Genomic DNA, 21,855 nt, shown 5'->3' with positions numbered 1-21,855 from the left:
GGGTGATAGGCTTGCCGAACCAAGGCTTGAAACATTTTAAAATTCCAAGGAGCGCTGAAGCAAAGTGTATTTTCTATAGATAGTAAAGGCACATTCTTTTTGGTTAATTTCCTTGCTTCAGGGTTATGTAATAGCCTTGTAACAGAAGTTAAAACCTGAATATTGTTTTAAATGGCTGACAGCTGGATCTTCTAATCTAAGAACTATTTTCTAGCTCTTTGAAACATTTTCAATATCTTTTGCATTCTCCTTTCTTTTCTTGCTGTTCACTCCTAATCCTCTGCTTGTCCTCTGTGCCTTATGCTCAGTTGGAGCCTCCTCCTCCCCCTGTCCGTTTTTCAGGAAAACTTGGATTGAGGAGTGACGATAATGGGCGCCATCCACCCATCAGCTCATCACCTCAGTGAGCCATGACAATCTCTGGTTTCTGTATATCCACACGGGCTCCTCTGATAATATCCTCTTGTGCTTGAAAAAAATAGGTTTGCTTAGCAGAGGGTGGACTACACTCCTGACATAGCCAGAAAACTTCTCTTGGAATGTGAGCTTGCTTACTCACACTCTTTTATATGTGTGTGTATATATATAAAAATATTTGTAACCTTCTCTCAAAACATGGAAGATAAATATGTGAGCAAGTGTATCCCACAGCACATATACAAGCTGCTCACTTCTGTCTAACTTTGATTTAATACAAGCTCTTGAGTGCCTCATCAGTGCTCTCTTTGTCAAAACAAACCTTAAATCGGCAGTAAAGAATACTTTTCAATTACAGGAGGGAAGAGGAAAGAAACCCTTCCCAAGTGTAAGATAGCATACCCTTTAAAGGACAAGGAATGTGTTATATACAGAAACACGGTGCAAGTGCTCCAGTGGAATTTCACTCAGGCTGCAAAGGCAGTGTTGCTTTTTTGTCTTAACTGGCTGTCCAAACCAGTAACAGCACTGGGCTTAATGCCTATTGCTTGCTCTGCTTCAATGGCTGTGGCTGCAGCCCAGCTGTGGGGTTTGCAACAGGGCCTCCTTTCACAAAGTCTAAAGTCTTCCTATCATAATGCATTGCTCAAAATCAATCTCAGAAAATACCCTGGTGGGTTTTTCCTGCTGGCATGATTATTTTGGACATACATATGCCTAGGACTTTTAGAGCCTGTTTTTATAATCCCTTTGTGTAACAGAGGTGTTATTTACATGCATAAAACCAACCAGAGAGATTCTGTAGCCAGGAGGAGGAAAAAAAAAGTAAGTAATGTAAGACACAAGCTTCAGGTCAGAAGCCAACAATGAAGGGACTGAGAAGATTCTTTCTGTGGATCATCTGCTGCTGCCCATTGTCTTAGACAGGATATGGACTTTCTGTTTGAGCTGTACCAGTTCTTTTGTCTCTGTCAAACTGCCTTTCTGTAAAATTTCAGTATCTTTTCCTAAACAACATACAGCATTAAATCCTCTATACAGGCATGTGTAGCATCTCTCAATTAATGAATTGATTAAATTTCATAATAATTAGAAAAAGGAGAGAAATAACATTGGGTGGGTTTGTTTTGTTTGGTTTTTTTTTTTGGTTTTTTTTTTTTTTGGTTTTTTTTTTTTTTTTTTGGGTTTTTTTGTGAATATGCTATATCTTCCTGCAGGGTTTTGCTGCTTTCTGTTTATTGTTACCTGTTGTTTTTATTCTGGTTTCTCTCATGTCAATATTTCTCTTTCTAACACTCTTTAACAGAAAGCAAAGTAGATGTTCAAATTTGCACTGAGAGCTAAAAACTGAAGAAGGGGAGAGACTGAGGAACCAAATCATGATTTCTGTTAAGTTTTATTCCTAAAGGATGATGTATAAGCTAGTAAAACACTGCTGACTTCTGAAGCAAAATGAAGTACATATTTTTACTTTGTGTGGAAACAATATATTTGCTGCTATGAAAATAGTCCCATGCAAAAATCCCAAATTTTTATTTAAATATGACTGTATCTCTAGTCTCTAATCAGGGATTCAGAGTTGCAGGGTGAATGTGCTCCCAGTGCTGCTGTTGTGAAATATCTAGCTGCTAATATAAAATGAATTTGATAAATGTGAGGGTATTTCTTTTCTGTTGAATTACAGGTTAAATAAGAAACTGTTTACTACTTAAATTGCATTTTCTTGGTGACAAACTTGATCTTGGGAGTGCATTGTTTCTCTCTTTGTTCATATACACAGAATGTTCTGCATTCTTGCACACAGAATGTCTTGTGTGCAAGATTATAGGAAAGTCAGTAAACTTCTGAATAATTGGAACACTAATTTCAATTGTTAAAATAAAATTCTAAAATAGATACAAATATGTTAAGATAGAATTACAGTAATCAAAGGCAAAAAGCAACAAGGGCCTTCAAAGGGGCGTATTTGTATCTTCATGAAAGAAATTACTAAACTGCAATTTCACAAGAAAAATGCAGGTGAAACATCAATATTAATACTTTAATGATCTTTCAGCTTTCAAGCATGTAAAAATGCAGTGACCATATGTGAATGATAAGGGGTTCAGGGTGAAATTTATCTTGTGAACACAGTATGAACCTACCCACAGTTTGCCTGTCATTCTGTGAGAACAGTGGTCGTCCTTTCTGTGCCTGTAAAATTGTATTATATTGCTAAAAATTGTACTGCAAAGTTTCTGTCTGCAGCTCTACAGACAAGCAGATGTTACTGAAGGCAGTGTAACAGCTGACTGCAAGAGAAGGAATGGTTACAGAAGAGCAGAGAACTCTTTAATGTGTGGACTGTAAACTGTTAAAAGGCTGTGGCAAAATAATAAAAGGGAATGCATAAGATACGCTATAAATACCAACTAACTGTTTGAGATCTCAGGAGGAGTAGTTGACTTTTGCCTATTTCTGTGTAGATTTTTAAAATTATTTTTCTAACCATTTTAGAACTAGAGATGGTGTAGGAAAAATGAAACAATTGCCTGTCCAAAATGATGTTGTGTCTAGAGTATACAAATGGAAAAATAAAAAATGGGGGGGTTTAATTCTCTTGATCTTAGGGTATTTCTTATGTGTTTCTTGTTACAAGAACAAGGATATACAAGTCACTCAGAATTTTATTGTTGCAGTCTAAGAACTCAGTCCAGATCTGTAAATGTATTTCCATTACTTAGGATCTGAAGGTATGCAGTGGAGAAATAAGAGATGAGATCACAACAGTCAGAATTAGAAACATCATGTATAGTTAAGGTTGCTTATTTTCTTCATGAAGCCTTTTCTGAAGTTGTTCATTATTTTGTGGGAGTTAAACCATTTGGAGTGACAGCTCGTCATACTGATTATAGTAAAAATTCAGGTTTCAGAAAAAAATGACATGCTGTTGAACACCTATTTGAGGTTAAAATAGTCTTCTCTTCCCCCCCCCCCCCCCTCTAATATACTGGAAAATGGCATTGTCAGAGTTTGGAAAACAATTTGACCTTGAACTTAACTAAACTTAACTATAGCTGTGGAATTAGAGGTGTACCTTTGGCAGGTACCTCAGAGATGCACTTCAAAAATAATTGGGAACATATTCTTAGATTGGACCAAATTATAAATGAAAACCTTGATGTGAGAATCCTGGTGAGTCCTCTAGCAGCTGTGTGTCACAGGCAGCAGAGGAGCTCTTCCCCGTGGGACTGGAAGCCCAGATACGCCACAAGGAACACACGGAAGCTGCTGCTTTTAACATAGTGGAAAGAAAAAGACTGGAAATTGAGACACTGAAGATGACTTTCCTTTCTGTTCTTGCCAATAAAAGCAATTATTTTCTTGTCTCCAGGTTGGAAAATCTGTGTTGTCCCCTTCTTGATTGAGCAGTGTTCTCTTTGATTTTTGTTACTTGGTAGGAGTGAAGTGCACAGAATAAGAAAACGTTTCTAGTTTAACTTCTTCCACTTGGGACAGTCTTCTTTTAGTATAAGCCTTTCTGCTGATGGAAGGTATGGATTTATATTTAGCCTAGATTTGTGTAAGGCATTGTTGTGTTTTGCTCAGGTGATTTCTGTAGATCAGGGCCTGGCTTCATTTCAGTGTGTTGAAGACATGTTATATTATTTGCTTTAGAAATATTCATTTCACATGTTGAGGAGTTGCATTTGTTTTCCAGTAAGCCTTTCTCTGATGGATTTTTATTTCACAGGAACCCTGCTTGTGTTGAATGAGGATATTTTGATGTATTTTTTAGCTTACGGAACTCTCATCTGACAGGGACATTTTGGAATTCTATTGTGAAATAGTAATGGGAACCATTTGTTATTTAAGAGGGCCTATTTATAAGAAAAAATATTTCTTAAGAATAGCTTGTTATTTAAGAAATTGATAGCCTGGCATCTAAGTCTTCCGGTCTTAATTTCAGTGTCATGTACGATCATGATTTTAAAATTATTTGGAACTGATGATGCAATAGCAAGAGGTGTGACTGGAAAACCAGTGGTATGGGGAAGAATAATTCTCTAAGCTAGATGGATCATAACATAGATGCTATTCCTGTTTCAGGACTAAAAATTTCTTGTAGCATCAACAGAAGGCATATTTAAGGGAAATCTTGCAAATACAGTTTGCATTTGGGCTCTTTTCCAAAAAAAGTAAAGAACCTGCTGATGGACTCTTACATCTGCTGAGCTTTATGGAAATAAGTGCATCAATGGGCTTTAAATTTTCCTGCAGTACTAACAGAACTTCAGCTTTGAGGCCATTTTGGGGGATTTCTATTTTGTTTGACTGCTACACAGTTGCTTTTTCTTCATAAAAATTTCTGATAAATTTGGATTAAAAATCTGCCTGAAGTCAGTCTCTCACAGTAGAGTCACAGCCGTGATTTATTAAACCATCCACCATGTCTGTGCTGTCCCTTTTTTTTGCCTCATGAAACCAGAAATATTTACTGTCTCTATCTGGATGTCTGCAAATCAGTCCCCCAACTTTCACAACTGATAGATGATGGTAGGAATATTTCAGGGTCCGTTCTCTTAACAAAAAATTTGTCTTGTTTTTGAGGCATAGTTCCAAGAACAATTAAACAGATGGTGGTGACGAACTTATTCTTGACTTCAGTAATGTTGCCAATCACTGCCCACTCTCAAACCATTTGCTTTTGGGGAAAGGGGTCTGGAGGGGCTTTTTCATTTTGTTGGGAGCTTTGTTATTGCATATTTTCTGGTTATTATTTTTTTAAATGAAGCTGCTTTAACAGTTCCTCCCTCAGTTGAATTTCACTGGTTAAGCTGAAAAATGGCCATGTGTAATCATTGCTTTGCATTGACATGTCTCTGAGTAGGATTCTTTCTCCTTTAACAACTGGTTTGGTTGTTTTTTAGGGGATTTTTTTGTAGCTTGCTTGTTCATACATAATATTTTAAACATTTGAGATAATGGAAATAAAAAGTCATCCTTTTCCCTGTCTTTGTTAACAGTTCTCCAAATAAGTGGATCAGGAGCTTTATCAACCTTTAAATGAAAGAACAAGTGTCTGATAATTTAACAGGTAGGGTATTTTCAGAGCTCTTTAGGAATTTAGATTAAGCTCACAGCAAAATACTGGTTTTTGTTGTTTGAAAAACTCTATAAACTCTTACCTTCAATTTATTGACATTTTTATGCCTGAGGAATTATTAAAATTTTGACTTCTCCTTAAAATCTTCCAGAAATACCAGGATATAGCCAGAGAGAAATTTTCATTATTTAGAAACAAATATATTTACCTAATACATATTTTGTATTGTGCAGCTTTGCACAATGTTGAGAAGCAAGAGGCCTAAAAATTCCAGTCATGTTGATGAGCCACATTTCTATAAGTATGGTATAACAGGATACAATTGAAATCTTTTTTCTAGTGTTTTGGGTTTAAGTATCTAAAGAGCAAAATTTTGTGTTTGAAAGAACTTAAAGCCTGCTTAGAACTGAAAGAACTTTGAGAATCCTAAACTAGGAAATACCAGAGTTAAGGCTGGTTGGGCAATCTCTCTGTGGACTTTTATATTGTGTGGTTTTCTTCTTTTGTAATAAGGACTTTGTTTCAGCTATCAAAGAGTTGGAGTGGTTCACACTGAGAGGCTACTCAGTATTCTGGTTTTTTCATTACTCATTACTTTGTTACATGCCACTGGAGTTCTGCACTAGAGTCAGAATTATTGGGTTTTCACATTGTTTTCTCCAATAATCATCACTATAAAAGCTGGTAACTCGTGAAAAAAGAGAACTGTTTTACCTGGCTCAGATTAGAAATATTAGTCTTCCCATCTCACAAATTGGGATCCTATGGCAGAGTAGTTACAATTAGAATGGAGTGTCTGACTTCAATTACTCAAGCCAAATTTTTCCAGTGTATCTATTATTCACATGTTCAAAAACACTTCTTACAGTCTTGGATTGGGATGATTGTTGTTTTTGCAAGCCACACACTCAAGTGTTGCACCCAGGTCTAGGATCTCAACTCAGCCACTGGGAAATGAAGCACACACAGCCAGTGCAGCCACTTCAGACAACATTTCACAGCTTGTGTATCGTTGCATAACATCTCTGGGATGGAATTCAGCTTTCCAGGATAGTGTGCAGCTGTCTGTGCTCAGGTTTTTTCTATTTTTCCCTTGTTGCAGTCCTAAACATAGCAACATAAAGGTGTCTGCCTGCCTTGCAAGACATGGATACAGAAACTTCTTTTTCACATAGCCATGTGTGGATTTACATATTCAGGAGCAAGAGTCTAGACTATACTAGAGTAAAATACCTTAAGAAGCATGGGATCAAGAATAAAGCACAAAAATTTCAGAATTGGGTTTTATTTATTTATTTCTTAATACCAGCAAGTGTAAAACAGTTCCTAGGTTCAGGGGAATGTCTACTCAGTAGTTATTTCGGTACCATTTTTACCAAGCTTAAAGACTTTATGCAGTCTATGGAGAAATAGCTTAAAAATCATGTGTTGCAGGTACACTGAAACAAAAGCTTTGATAATGGAAATGTCTATCTAGAAGACAAAAATCTAATCACTGGAATAATGAAGAAGGAAAAAATAATCCTAGAAAATGCCTTTCTTTTTAATAGAACACTTAACATGAATGATTGAAGTTGATAAGAAATTCTGTTTTATCGTAATAACTAAATTAATGTTTCAAATATTGAGAGGTTAGAAATTGTTATCTATAATTCTGGAAGATGGCAGCTGTCAGCTTCTGCTTATAAATAGTATCAAGTGTTCTAGTGTTAGTGAGGACAGAAGAAATCCATAGCCAAAAAAAATGAAAATTGTAAGGCAGAAGCTTTCGAGTTGGCTCTGAAGTCGTGATTTAAAACTTAAATAGTGTCCTTCCTGAAATTCAGTCACTGACATATTAAAGGAGCCTCACAGATTTGGGTAAAATTTTTCCATTTTGATTTATGAGTAGCCTGCCTTTTAGAAATTCTAAAAATTCTAAATACTGATACCCTTAATAATTAATAATTTCAGTCAGTTTACTTAAGTAATTTATTTAGCTTCCCATTCAATGTGAATTGGATCTTCTTGATTTCATAGCTGCATTATGTCATAGTTTTGTGGAATCTTTTTAGCTACATTGTAATTTTGGCACTTTTTTCACTTTTAATGTCTTCAATTCATTACTTTGTTTTTATATTTTTCTGTTTTTTACAATAATATCTTCTTACATGACTTTATGATTGAAGCTTGGGCCTAAAAGTGCCTGAATATTTCCTCTTCTACTTAGCAGTAGAAAAATTTGCTTTGTGTCTCTGATGTTTCATTATTCATTTTTAACATGAACATGAAATTACCACTCTACACATGATACTTAGATATGGAATTCTATTTTGTCAAACAGTCTGACAGAGTGGGAAGGCAGATAAAAGTAATCTGTTTATGTTTAATCCTGATAAAACCGGCAGTGTTTTCATGCTGGTAGAAAGCTTGCAGTGGAATTGTATTGTGTGTCTGTGAGTGTGCCAGGTTCCCAGACAGTTAGAGGTTGTTATCAGCTTAGGTTCTCATTCTGGTTGTGGGGTTTTACATGTTGTCATACACATAAGAATTTTTTTTTCATTTTGTCATCATTAATCAAGATGGAGGCCATTAATACTCATTCTTACTGCTACTATCTATGTTTTTTTCCTCTTAAATACAGATTATAGGAGAATGTAGTACTGTAGTGTGAATTTATGCCATGGTTACTTCAGGTATCTCAGATTTCCACAAGTTGCTGTGTTCTCACTGGTCCCTCATTCTCACATGCGTAAGAGAGTTTGGAGTGTGTTGTGCTGCCACAAGCTCAGGGATTGTTTCTCAGTATATTTCAAGTATTCATCTCCTCTGGACAGATGGGAGCAGTGTGGAAGGAAGAACAGTGTGACTGTCCACTTCTGAAAGATTTCACCACTTACTGGGTGAGCTCTAAGCTCAGAGGATGTTGGGCTTTGGTCTTAACATGCTTTCAACTGCTTCCTAATTTGGGTTGGAAATAGCATTTAACCAAGGGGAGAAAGTAAATGTGGGTAGGTCTGAAGTTCAGCTAAACTCTAGGCTAAAGGACTCTGGATCTGCAGTATCCTAACTTAAAACTGGAGTTAAGATGGGATATGTTGTTGGGTGGTCGTGTGGTTTTGTTTGGTGGCATAGACTCAGTGTCCTTGTTCTGTGACCAAAATAGATTTGTATTTGTTGCAATTGTATTTCAAAATATTAGTTGTAGTTCTGTAAAATCTGAAATCTGTCATTCTGGTTATCAGTTAACTTGTGTTTGTCACTGAGTTGAGGTAAATCAACAGCAGAAGCAAGCCAGTTTTAGTTTTGCAGCTTCTAATGGCCAGAAGAAGTTTGGCATTTCCAAGGGACTGTCAGCTTTCAGATTTATTAGATATTCATCAATAGTCTGTGACATGTCTGTTCTGTTGGCCAAAGGTGAAGCTGTCCAACCTGTGCTGCATAATTGATGGTGCCACAAGCTGTGGTAGGCATAAAAAATAATTTAGGAAGATAGAGCAGATGGCCAAAATTTCATCAATACTCTTCTTCACTGGAGATTCTTTTATAAAGAATAAGAATCTTGATTATAACAAATTTGATTTGTCTGGGATTCTCAGTCTGCTTGCTGTGCTGTTGCATTGAGGAGTTACTTGTGATTTGGAGAAATTTTAAAATGTGTTTCATCAGAAGGATGAAAATTTTGCATAACAGGTTGGTGTTCTGGAACTTAGGAGTTGTTCACACACTTTTCTACAAGTCCACAGTTTATTATTGAACACCCATTGGAATATGCTAGACTATTAATGTGAATTTTGCATAACAGGTCAGTGTTCTGGAGCCTTATGAGTTGTTCACACACTTTTCTACAGGTCCACAGATCCATATTCCCATTGGAATATGCTAGAATATTGATGTGGATTTGAAATGCATATTTTAATATTTCTGTTAAAAGACCTGAGATTACTTGTGTAGTTCAGCTCTAACGTTGTACATTTGTAGAACCACTAGTGCATATTATGTTACTTGCCTTTTTTAGGTAAATAATAGAAATCATCACACTTTACAATAATCATAAAAAGGACAGCACATATACATAACATTAAAAGTTAGGTTTTTTATATCTACAGGATGTCTGATTTGTGAGGTATTTTAGACTTTTTGCCAATGTACTGTCTGTTAAACATTGGGATCATTTTTAATTCTATAGAAGACAACACACAGCTGTAAATTTGGGAGGGAATGGAGAAAATTATATAGTTGTGTCTTGCAAACAGCTGTACATTCATTTTCTTTCCAGACATTAACAAAGCCAAGGTACACTTCATATGCCATGGGTTTGGCTCTGTGGAATTGAAGGAGTTATTGCTTTTGGATTCTCCTAATATTAGGAATTATTACATCATCAGGGTCAGTGTTGCAATTGTTTTTGAACAGGTGCTCAAGTGAAATCCATTTTCAAATGAAATGTAGCCACCACTATGGTGTAAGACATGGTAGGAACTGCCAATTCCTGGTAAAGTTAAGACAACTCTTGCCTGCAGTAGGGTAGTGAGGGAAAGAGGAGGAAACCCAGGAGCTCCTGTAGAAAACAGTGAGCAGAAATATAGCAAATCTCCAGGGAGGTAGAGATGTTCATCCTACTCCACCAGCTCTGATGCTCTTTAAGATAAACCTAAACATTCTTTGAAAACTAAAGAGATTTTCATACTTCCTTATGTGTGCAGTGCTCCCTGCAGCATGCTATAGTGGAGTCAAATGGATATGACAACTGAAATAAAAGACAGAGAAAAAGATTTCAAAGAAAAAAAAAAAAACCTCTGGTTTAGTGTTCTGAAGAAAAGGATCAAATACCTTTGCCTTAATTGAATATTTAAGAGGTTGTAATTTAAATGCTTAGGGATGGGCTTTTGATATTTTTTGATTTTATAGGTTCTGAGGTGTCATTTTGTGTTTCTAGATGGGGAAAAACATAAGATGAAAATAAATTTTAAGGTTAATTTACAGGTCACATTTAAATATCTACCAGGAAGAACTGCTGTTTGAGAAGATGCTCATAGTTTGTGTTTGATGTACATTTACAGTGTCCATATATGGGATTTGGTTTTATGATAAGGAAGAATGCCAAAGAATTGCAGAGCTCATGAAAAAGTAAGTGATGGGTAAAAAAGACTTCTGTGCTTTTTTTATATATGCTTTTTGGTACACACATGCACATTTTATGTTTTTAGGATTATTACACCTTTCTGCTTTAAACTTACAAACTTTGTTGCAAGTGTCAAGCCTGCATTTCATAAAATCATAAATAAGTCACTGTATTGCAGTATTTTTTCCTAATTTGTAGTGCAGCTCTCCAGCTACATCAGAGTGTACCAGTTGATATGATTTATTTCCTGATGACTCAGAAACCTATTTTAAAGAATTGTATTCTTTGGGGATTTAATATATTTTTCAATTTGGGAAGATTTTATTTTTTAATATTGTTACCTTTTTTTTTCTTTATATCAAGGTAAATGCAGGAAATCATGAGGGCATGCTGTACTAATAGAATTTCTGTGGGTTTTGTCCTGTTTGTACAGCATGGCTGAATTCCTGCTTCCTCATTTCTTAGCAATAGATATAAAATTCACTTTGTTTTCAGCATTTAAAGCAAGACTTCAGTTAGCTTTTAAGTCATTGCTTTCATGCACATAAAAATGTGCATGAAAGTGTTTTTCTAAATCTTAAACTTTATTTTTGCAGTCTAGCCAGAGGTGAAGATTTCACACAGAACTGTGTTCTCAGCTGTATTTTAACCTAAGAATATCATGTGGGCAGCTTTTTTCAGTATCACACTTCTTGTGTCCAGGATGGGCCAGGATCATTCTTCTGCACTGTTTGCAGTGACCCTTTTCTTAGGACTGTGTCCTGCAGGTTTTTATGTTTGCTTGGAGAATGAGGAAGCTGAAGTCATACAGATTGTATCAACATATGTAATCTACATTTTCTAGAGCAGTAAAGAGGCTAGGTAGGGACAGGCAGTGATTGGCTGTTCCAGCTGCCTGTGGTATATAGGGTTAGACACACCAGACAGGTATTGTGATAAAATACTGGATTGGGAAGGTAGTTATCTTTAGTCCATATATCCTTTTTTTGAAGTAATACCTGCTGCTTTTCATTTTGCAGTGACAAAACAGTGTGAAATGCAGACTGTTACAGTGGTAGTGTTTTGTTCAGTGGGGTTTGTTGGTTTTGCTGTATATCCTACAGCTCTAAAATGAGTCAGCTGTGACCCAAGAAATAATTGATGGGGATGAATTTACAGAAATAAACAATGAACCCTAGGAAACTCAGGTTTTTGACAGCTCATTTTAGTTAACTAGCTAACCGAAACTCAAGTTTCAGTTGGTGGTGATTAGGTGCTCTCAAACTGGTAATTTACTACAATAAAACCTAGTTTTCAGAGGATTTGTGCAAATGTAAACCATGTGTAGTGGTTTATAATAGCAGTATTTCATATAGATAAAAAATACCCTGTTGCTCAGCCAATTGGCTGTGTGTTTTAATTTTCAGCATTCTACAATAATAATAAAACAGCTGGGGCAGGAAATTGGTCATTTGCTAGTACTTAATGCCTGATTTGTGTGTGTTTGCCATCCTCCACCACCAGCAGAACTGAATAACACTATAAATTCCCTACTCCTTCTGCGTATAGAAATTCTGACTCAGTTATGGAAATTTTATTCTATGGTCTAGTGTATTCAAGATTGGAGAAAATTAATCTCATGTCAAACTACAATTTTATAAAGATCTTTTAATAGTGATTTTTTACTGCACATTTTAATGAAGATGGGCAAAGACAAATATTTGAGTTTCAATTAAGTATTGTACAGTAATTGTGGTTAAGTTTTTATATTTTATTTGTACTTTTTTTTTTTCTCATATATCCTCCACCTTTCAGCCTAACTCAGCAGGAACAATTCAAAGCACAGCAGGGCACAGGAACAGGGGTGTCCCCCATGATCGTGAATTCTGCTAATAACAAAGAAGTGGATATCTTACGGATGCTTACCAAGGCCAAAGATGAGTATACCAAGGTGAGACTTGCTCCCACTTTACATTATGAAACATAAAAGGTTTGATTTTGGGTTTTGAATAGTTCTACTCAAAGTCATTTTGGACAATGTTAGTGTTGGACAGTCTTAGTTTGTGTAGAAGTGGCTGGTAAAAAAAGTTTAGACAAAATTTGCTAAAAATTCGGAAGTTAATGCTGTCAATAACAGGTTCTGGAAGAAGAATGTGGATATGATTATTTGTTGAACAGTAGAGGCTGCCTTTCATTCTGACCCTTAGAGCTCTTGGGCCTATTGAGGAGTACCTCTTTCTGGGTGAAATATTTACCTGGTGATAGTTTCTGTGGTTTGTACAAAGGACTTGGTTCAGGAGACTTTTGACAGTGAAGTTGCTGCTTTTAATTGTGGTTGTTAGCTCCTTTCAGGCACTAATGGAAGGAAATGAAAAGGTTGAAATGTAGTATGATTTCAGCCCATGTGCTGCTTTGGTCTTCTGAGGTTTCTAAATAAAGAAGTAACTAATGGACTAATAATGTTCTCTATTATTGAGCAATCAAAAACGTTTTACTTTGGGGAATAAAAATCTAATAATTTTAACTATCCATATATAAGCTGCAAATTGTTACACAGCCTGCAGGTTCCTGCTGCTGTTTCCTGTATTGCTTATGTGCTGTCATGCGATAATACAGCTCCTAAGTGTTCCATAAGAGTCTGGAAATGTACATATATCTTAACTTTTTATCTCCTTAAATTCCTTGTGCTTATTTTTTCTGAAATGTAGCTACTAATAAAATCCTCAGAATGATGATGATAAACTGTTTGAGCTAGGGTGAAATGGAGCCTTTTTCATTGTATATATTTTCTATTGAAGCTTGGGGCCTTTGTATTTTCTGTAGTAGAGATTTAATGTATTATAGTGGACAAACACTTCTAAAACCTGGTATTTTTCCTGTCTTTTAATACTGAATCAGTATCTAATCTTGGCATCAGAGAATATGATTTGAGATGTTCTGAAATCTTTAAGAGGTTTTCATTAGATAACCTTAAAAATACTGCAAATGGAAAACTGGGAAAATATTAGGCTGTCTTCAGATTCTGTGAAAAGAGGGTGATAAATCTAAAAGATGTTACCTTCCATTTCTGCACTAGCACACAGAAATCAAGACAAGGGAGAGGAAATTCTGTTGTTTAAATAATAGCTTTTAGGACTCTTTTCCCTTTAGAATCTTTTGCTTTATCTTTTTTTGCTTCTTACTTTATCTTTAATCTTTCTGCATTTAAGGGATTGCCAAGGACATAAAAAATAACATGAAAACTTCCTCCTCATCTGAGACATGAGTGCTAGGAATGCCTGACCTCTTACGAACAGGATGTGTATGATTTCTTGTACTGCTAGTAATATAAATTTCTAAAGAGTGTGATAAATAAAGGCAATGACGACCATTTTTCTATTTAATGTCAATATGTTTCAGAGCACTCATGCTTTTTGACTGGTTTATGACATCTACTTTCTTGTCAGTGTATGTTTTATTACTTAGAGTCTGATGTGCTGAAATTAGTCATGAAATATGTTGTTCTCTTCTTTGAATTCTGTGTTTATTCAGTGAAGAGTGTTTTAAAGTGTTGGAAGCTGTATAATAAGAGCATCAATTTTCTAAATTTGTAAGAAATTTTGCTCAATTTTTAGGAGTGTAACTAATTTTGAAGTTCCTTTTCCCCAAATTATGTTATACATTTGGAGGTTACATTACATGCAAAATAAAATACACAGCTTCCCCTTCCTTTTTGAAATGATGGAGCTTGAAGATGCTAAACCACTGAGTTTTGGTTTTTTAATGTACTTCTTATACACTTGCTTTCTCTTGACCTCTGCTGAGAAAAAGTTGGCCTCATTGATAGCCAGGGAGAAAACCAATTGAAGAGTTGCAAGGGTACAGAACAAAGCATGACAAAATGGGTTTCTCCTTAACCATTGTGCCTTGTCTTGTACTGCAGGACAAGCTCTGGGTTACAGTTCTTCTCCCAGTATTTAGCATTTTCAGCTTCATATTGTCTAGGTGGAGTATGAATGTCATGACACAGAGCAGCTGTTTGCTTTGAATATCTGTGTCTCTACCAAACTTGCCAAAATCCTCTCAGTGATTCCCTTGCTCTTTTTGATCCACATGGACCATATGTGTCTAGTTTTGTTCCAGTGTTGCTGAGCCTTTCTTTGACTTGATCTTAGAACCTTTTGATTACTTAGCAGACTTTTGTAGCAGCAGAGCTTTGAATAGGACTCCTGACCAAAGGAGACACCTGTGAGGCAAGGCATAGTAATTGCCAGATGTTCTCTGGTTCTCTCACTACAGAGGATGGTGGGATTTCTTTCATGCTGCTTTTTGCTGTTTGTTGATAATAGCATCTGATATCTTCTTTACCTGTCTACCTGACAGTTACTTAAAATGCCATGCTAGTGCTCCCAACTTACTTATCAGCAAGACTGTGCTCCCCATCTGCCAAAATGGCTTTAAATGCTGAGCTCCAATAGTTGCAGATGCCTCTGGAATCATCACAGGCTTCTTTTCTTTTCCATGAGCTTCTGTGTTCAATAGCAACCTACTAGCCTTGTTATCAAGTCACAGCAATGATACCAAGTCAGGTCAATGTCATTCTTGTGTGTACTGATGCTCATTTGGCTGAGGAATTTGGTCTAAAATATGCTCATATAGTGATGGCTCTGTTAAATACTGCTGCGTTTCACCTCATTTTTATATGCTCAGTTATGTGATTATGCAGAGTATGACAGTGGAATCTAAGGTACTTAAGGTTTCTGAAGAGCTCAGCCTATTAAAATATCCTGAGGAAATAAGGATATTATTTAAATTCTGCAGAACTCCCTAAGAAATATTCAAGAGGATGTTATCCATGGTGTTAAAGAAAAAGTTTGTGCTTTATGCCCAAAAAGTTAGGCTGAAAAATAGCAATGAGAAGATACATTGAAGAAAAGGTAGAACCATTAGAAAGAGAACTGTTTGTGAGGAAAAAAGAAAAAAAGCTATTGAATCTTACTGAAGTGGAGTTTTGGTCCATGTAGGATCTGTCCAACCTGACAAACAACTTAAAGTGTTCAGGAGCTATTAAAGCCCCTTAAGTCCCCACAAGAACTCCAGTTCTGGTTTACTGGGCAGCCCTGGAACCAGCATGTATTTATTTTTTGTTGCAATAGGTGTCAGAAATGGGTTAATTGATCAGCTTTTTATATTTGAGAGTGGGGTTAGAATTAATTCTTTTAACTGTTAATTATTATATTAACTTCTTGTTAAGTAATTATTTTTAAAAACTTTCCATTTTCTTGGTTTCAACTCTGTCAAGTGACAGTGACTTTAAAGAGCCTGTGTTCTTTTCTACTGACAGTAGTGTTCCTTGTATACCCAATGCTTTTTTAGTTTCATTGACTATATTCTTATATATAGCATCTTATTCACATTTTTCTTTTCCATTTACTGTTTCTCTTTCATGGAGCATTTTATGTGGTTTTTTTTCTAAATTAAATCATGCCCTTCTCTCTCCACATGATATTTTTTGTTCATCACATTTTTTGTTGATCACTTTTAGTAATCTGTCTCTAACCATCTTTTTCATAATAAGAAATCCTACTGGTCCTACAAATTGATTAAATCTTTAATTACTTTTCTGTGCATGTACATGCATCCTGCAAGTTCCTGCCATATAAAGATTTATGTAAAAGAGTTAAGAGTTATTATTCTACTTTTTGACAAAAGCATTTTAAATTATCTTTATGGGCACATTAATCTTTCATGGATCTAAATTACTTCTAGCTGCCCGTTGGATGCAGGAAAAGTATGTCTGTTGCTTGGTTCTTAAGTTGCTTTTAAAAAGTATTTTTTGTTTTTGAAGTGCAGGAAAAGCAGAAGGCCAAAAAGAGAACTGAGATTTAAATTAGAGGGAAGTCTCATACTAGGGAAATCTTGGAATCAAGTGTTCAGTTTTACATATGTCTTGAGGTTTTAGAAAATTGTGTTGCAGTTGCTACTGTTCTTCTAATAGTATAATACTTCATCATCAGTGCTGCAGTTAGTATTCTTGGTTATTGAATATGTGGTTATGTCTGTTTTACTGTGGTTGGGAACTAGGGGAAAATATATTGTCACACATACTAAAAATCCTTTTTTTCTGTTGCAGTGTAAGACCTGCTCAGAGCCCAAACAAATAACCAGTTCCTCTGCAATCTATAACAACCCCAACCTAATCAAACCCATTCCAGTGAAGCCGAGTGAGAATCAGCATCAGCGAATCTCCCAGCAGAGCAAGGTAAAATCTGTGGCATTTGTTGACTGCTGCAGCTGCACTGAGTAACAGGAACATTGTTGAGGTCACTGCAAGAATTTGAGATGGAACCACTGTAAGGGATGATTTTAACTAGTATGGTTTGCAGAACCTCCCTAATACCCCTACTGTATGATGTGGAAAAACATAAACAGCAGACATACTATGCTAATGCAACAAAGAAATAATGGTCTTTCAAATTTCTGTCCTAGTCAATTGCCGGACCACACTTTTTGTGGGTTTTTGTTTGCTTTGTTTTGTTTTTTTTTTTCAGAGGAAATAATTGAAATAAAGACAACTCTTGGTATATCTTCAAGCTAAATCACAGTGCAAAATCCTAAAAATTAAATTCAGCTGTGACCAGCAGAGACACAAGAAGTGGCTCTACTTCATACACAGGCAGATTTCTGTCTCTTATTAATATTGTACTGATGGCTGTAAAAGAAGATGCTCTTTCATGCTATTTAAAGCAAAGCCACCACTATGTCTTAGATTCACTGATTTTTTTCCCACATTAGCAGCTTGACAACAGTCTTCTTGCCCTTCCTATGTGACAAAACTATTAAAAAATCCTCTTGGGGAAAAAAAAGAGCATAGCAGTTTTCTCAGCTTTTCATTGAATTCTGCTGGCTAAATATTGTCGCCACTTAATGTAACTTCTGCACGAGGGAGCTGTGTTTACGCCTTTCCTTTGTCCCCTCACAGAACATGGATCCTGAACCGCAGCACTTGTCTTTGACAGCGCTGTTTGGCAAACAGGACAAGGCAGACGGCGCAGAAGCACTCACTAAGCAGCCCCAGGAGAAGCTCCCCGTCAGGCAGAGTGTGGTTCGCTCGCTGTCCTACGAGGAGCCCAGCAGGCACTCCCCCTGTGCAGAGAAGCAGCTGTGCCCCGCCATCCAGAAGCTCATGGTGCGGGGCACAGAGCTCCATCCCCTGGCCGAGTTCCCCGAGAGCCGCCTCTGTGAAAATGGCAGCGTCCCCCCCGTGGGGGAGACTTTCACAGGCCTCTTCCAGCCTGTGACTTCCCACGGCGTTGCCACGTCTCACGGAGCTCAGGACACTGCTGGCACTCAGAGCCTGCTGCAGAAGTTGCAAAGTCAGTCAGGGTCGGTGGCTAAAATGGAGCCCAGTGCCACAGGACCTGTGAACTCGACAGCTTCTGTGTTCAGCAGGACTCCTGCTCCTGTTGGAGCACCAACTGCACCAGTAAATAACATGAACCAGCCCCCTCTGGTGTATTTCAATGGGTCCCTACCAGGCCAGACTTTAGAGGCTCAGACACTTGGTAAAGAACAATCCAAACTTCCCAGACAGCCACTTCCTCTCTCTGGCAATCAAGCAGCCAATTCTGGGGTGATTTCGCCTCAAGAATTATTGAAAAAACTCCAGATAGTGCAACAAGAACAGCAGCTCCATGTATCCAGCAGACCAACGTTGGCAGCTAAGTTCCCAGTTGTTACACAGAACACCAGTACCCTGAAACCACTGGATTCCTGGATAGAAAAGGCTCCAGGCACAGAAAAACAGAGCAGTCTCTTCCAGGTAAATGGGGAATTTCTTCATCATAAAAATCCAGAATTCTTTCAAACTTGATCGTTTCTGAGGTTAGTCTTCCTTCCTGCTGTGTGTTGCGCATTATTCATTTTGCAGGTGATACTTCCCCGACATCGAGTAAGTCCTGATTTACCAAGGTGTTATATTGTAAATCCTGAAGGCCACATCTCTTACATATCAACCATGACCAGAAATACTGCAGTGCTGGGTTATTCCAGAGCCCCTGTGAAAAGTCACCTAGTTTTCACTTACCATACTTGGGCTGTTACATGTAATTGCTTGCTACCGAGTGTAATATTCTGGGTTTAATAATTATTTTCTGCAAAATTAGTTATAGCTTTCTCTGTGTAGATGTGCATTCTTTTATATGTCAGTTGCTAAAGATACTTAAAAGGTCCCTTGTTTTCTAACAGCAGCTTTTAAAAGTATTTATATATTGTTCAGGTAGTTATCTTATACCATACCTGCTACTTGTAGATATTTATTAGCTATTTTTCTTTAATATACTATGTATTATTTTGAAAAAAGGTCTTGTGCCTAAAAGACCTCAAAAAATTCTGTTTATTTTGATCCTAGAAGTCAGACTGGTGTTTTAAAAAATTCAGGAGATGTTAAGAGACTGTATCTCTCTGAGTACATTTTTAAGTTCTTCAGAAAAGCAACATATGCAATTACAAAATGTCCCATCCAAAACACCTACTCTCTTTAACAGCTTCATTTTCTATAGGATTTTCTACATTAAACTGTCTTTACATGTCTTGTCTGGGAATGTATCTAAGTCCTTCAGCTTCCTTTTTTTGAGATAGGCTGTGGGGTACTGGAGTCTGACTTGTATGGGAGTGTAGAAGTTACTGATCCCAGGTATTCTCCTTTCCACTGTAAAGCTGAAATCTACTTTTCTATGGTGACTATTCCACTCTTTATTTCAGTTTTATTCTGTTTTTCTCCTTTATTTTTCTAATTCTGTCAAAACCTGGTTGAAAGACTACAGGATATTTCAACATGCTAGAAAGTTCTTCTATACATGAAGAGGCTGGAAAGAGTGATAATAAAAGAGCCACATCTGTCACTAAGTTTGTGACAGGTCAAGTTTTCTAATTCCATGAGAGAAGTAGGAGGAATATTAATTTGATACAGCAAATAGCCATCATTATTTTTGTTCTTTTAATTAATGCAATAGGATTTGAATCTGTATGAAAGAGTTTTTTGGGGATTAGTCATTGAAATTATTCAGAATCAGTTGCTTACAGATGGTAACTTTGACTTTCCGGTGGAGAGCTAAAGAATAAAAGGAGGATCCAAAGTCAAACAAATTGATTTGTTTTCACTGGGAATGGAACTTGCCTGCTTTAAATGTAAGAAATTGTGTGATTCACTGGTACATGTACTGGTAGCATGAGGGAGGACATAATGAAGGTAAAAGTGAAATGAGGCAAGTCCAAGCTCTACATTGTAAGTCAGTATCCATTAATAAAAAATAAGGAAATATGCTGATATATTTTTCAGATTAAAAATGCCTACAGATTCTGCTATGGCAAATTAATTTTGTATATATGAAAAAGACAGTGTTACCAGTATTAGTTGCAATATGGAAAGGCAATTCCTGAGGTCTGGTCCAATGCAATTGCAACAGTTTGACTTCTTGAGTATGGATAGAACAGCAGCTTGTGAGAAAAGTCTTCTGCGGAACAATGCTCACTCACTGTGATTATTGCTGCAAGTTCGACTTAAAAAAAAAAAAAGCAGCAACTGAAATTCTCAGTCTTCCTTTGCACGGCTGTGAGCAGAACAAGGAGACTGAGGCTGTCGAGGAGTGGCTTCACAGGCTGCCACAGCTGCTATCAACACAGTATTAGATGCATGAAATTTGGACATTTAATGCATAGACTAAAAATGATAACGAAACTGTCATTAATTATTGCTTAGGACACGTAAAGCTCTGCAGTCTGGGAGGAATGGCCTTTTTCACGTGCAGCAGATTGCCACAAAAGCAAAAGCAGGGAGGCTAAAAATGAAGGAAAGAGTCTGCTCCTTTGGAAGCCGTGAATTAGCCACACAAAACATGCCTGCTTTTGAAAAGCAACCTGGAAGATAAAAACCAACTTTTAAAACCAACATTAATCTTTTTATAATATTATCCTTGCAGTAGACCAGAGGCTTCAAGTGCTGCCATGCCTGCAGAATAGATATTTGAGTGAAATTGAATTGGCACCAATATATCTGCACATGCTCATACAAAATTGATCAAAGCAGATTCTGACACCAAGTGCAGCAAAAGGTTTGTTCTCTGTAATTATTTGTCTTTTGGTATTGCCTCTCCTACTACGCTTCAGCATACAGAAAAAGCAGAAGTCTGACAGGAATAGAGAGCTATCTGAGCAGTGTCTGTTGTTGGAAAAATCAGATTAAAGGAACACCCTAAATCCATCAGCAGCACTAAGAAAATGTAAGCAATAGTCCTTTCCACAACTGACACATTACAAGTCCAAGTTTAAATTGGCTTCTGCTGCATCTCCATATGGTACAAAAACTGTGATCTCCCACATGAAAAGGAAGAGACCAGTTACCAAAAAAATGGGGGGGGGTGGGGGGGGGGGGAAGAAGGAAGAAGGAAAAAAACAAAAGCTGAAGAATAATACTTGGAAGTGTTCAGCCTGGTCTGGTGCCAGCCCTGTTTTGTGAAACATTCTTTATTTCTTTATGCAGACAGTGAGTAACGTGTGCTTAAGAGACAATAAAAAAGCATCAATCTACAGTGGGCTCTTAGGGATATGTTTACTTAGGCATGTGTTATCCTGATTATAGATACATGCATGCTTAAGTGTTTATGTTAATCAGAATTATGGTTTTAAAGTGCTTACAATAACCCAGACACAAATTTATCATTTCTTCAGAAGACCACATATCTTGCAGCTCATTTTTCACATTTCTTGGATCATTTTTCCATCAAGAATTCATTTTGTACATAATGTTACATCTTCTGAGTATGTGCATGAAACCCCAGTGTCTGTGGTGTGAGCATCACAGCACTGCTTCTCTGTTGTCCTGGCTGCAATTTCAGCAATTGTATAATGCAAATAGGTGCATTAAACTTGTTTCAACAAGTAATTTCAGTTTCTGTCACTAAACACCAATTAAAATATTCTAAATTAAACTTGAAAGACAAAGCAATGTTAGCATTGTAGCCAGCTTTATTTTAATTAACTGCCTTTAAAGTTCCTGAACCATTCTTAAAATTATGTTGTCAGTTTTAAGCAATGCCTCTGAAAACTGTTTAGGCCCACAGCACGTACTGGATGCTGATGTTCCAGAGGAGCACCTGATCCACCTGGGATTCTGTTCACTCAGGAAACAACAGAAGGTGCCAGTTTGCATGGCAGGAGACCCACTGCGCTCCTTGGTTCGTGTCACCCAGCTGCCAGCAGCCACACAGAGCACCAATCTGATATCTTAGTG

General features: G+C 36.9%; 1 protein-coding gene across 2 annotated transcripts in view; it reads left to right on the top strand.

Annotated features, from left to right (window-relative positions):
- Nucleotides 1–21,855, top strand: part of DCP1B (decapping mRNA 1B) — a 40,540-nt gene that overhangs the window by 12,980 nt on the left and 5,705 nt on the right. The window contains exons 4-8 of one of the 2 annotated variants that reach the window (XM_021535032.2): nt 10,546–10,612; nt 12,402–12,537; nt 16,699–16,827; nt 17,548–18,387; nt 20,546–20,913. In XM_021535032.2, the coding sequence (XP_021390707.2) occupies nt 10,546–10,612; nt 12,402–12,537; nt 16,699–16,827; nt 17,548–18,387; nt 20,546–20,548 (1,175 nt within the window). In that variant the 3' untranslated portion in view covers nt 20,549–20,913. Of the gene's footprint in view, nt 1–10,545; nt 10,613–12,401; nt 12,538–16,698; nt 16,828–17,547; nt 18,388–20,545; nt 20,914–21,855 lie in introns of those variants that run through there. The other variant, XM_021535031.2, reaches the window with a different exon arrangement.

The sequence above is a fragment of the Lonchura striata genome, chromosome 5 (genome assembly GCF_046129695.1).
Source record: "Lonchura striata isolate bLonStr1 chromosome 5, bLonStr1.mat, whole genome shotgun sequence".
Taxonomy (NCBI): Eukaryota; Metazoa; Chordata; class Aves; order Passeriformes; family Estrildidae; genus Lonchura; species Lonchura striata.
The sequence above is the reverse complement of the archived record's forward strand: the minus strand, read 5'-3'. Positions and strand labels throughout refer to the sequence as shown.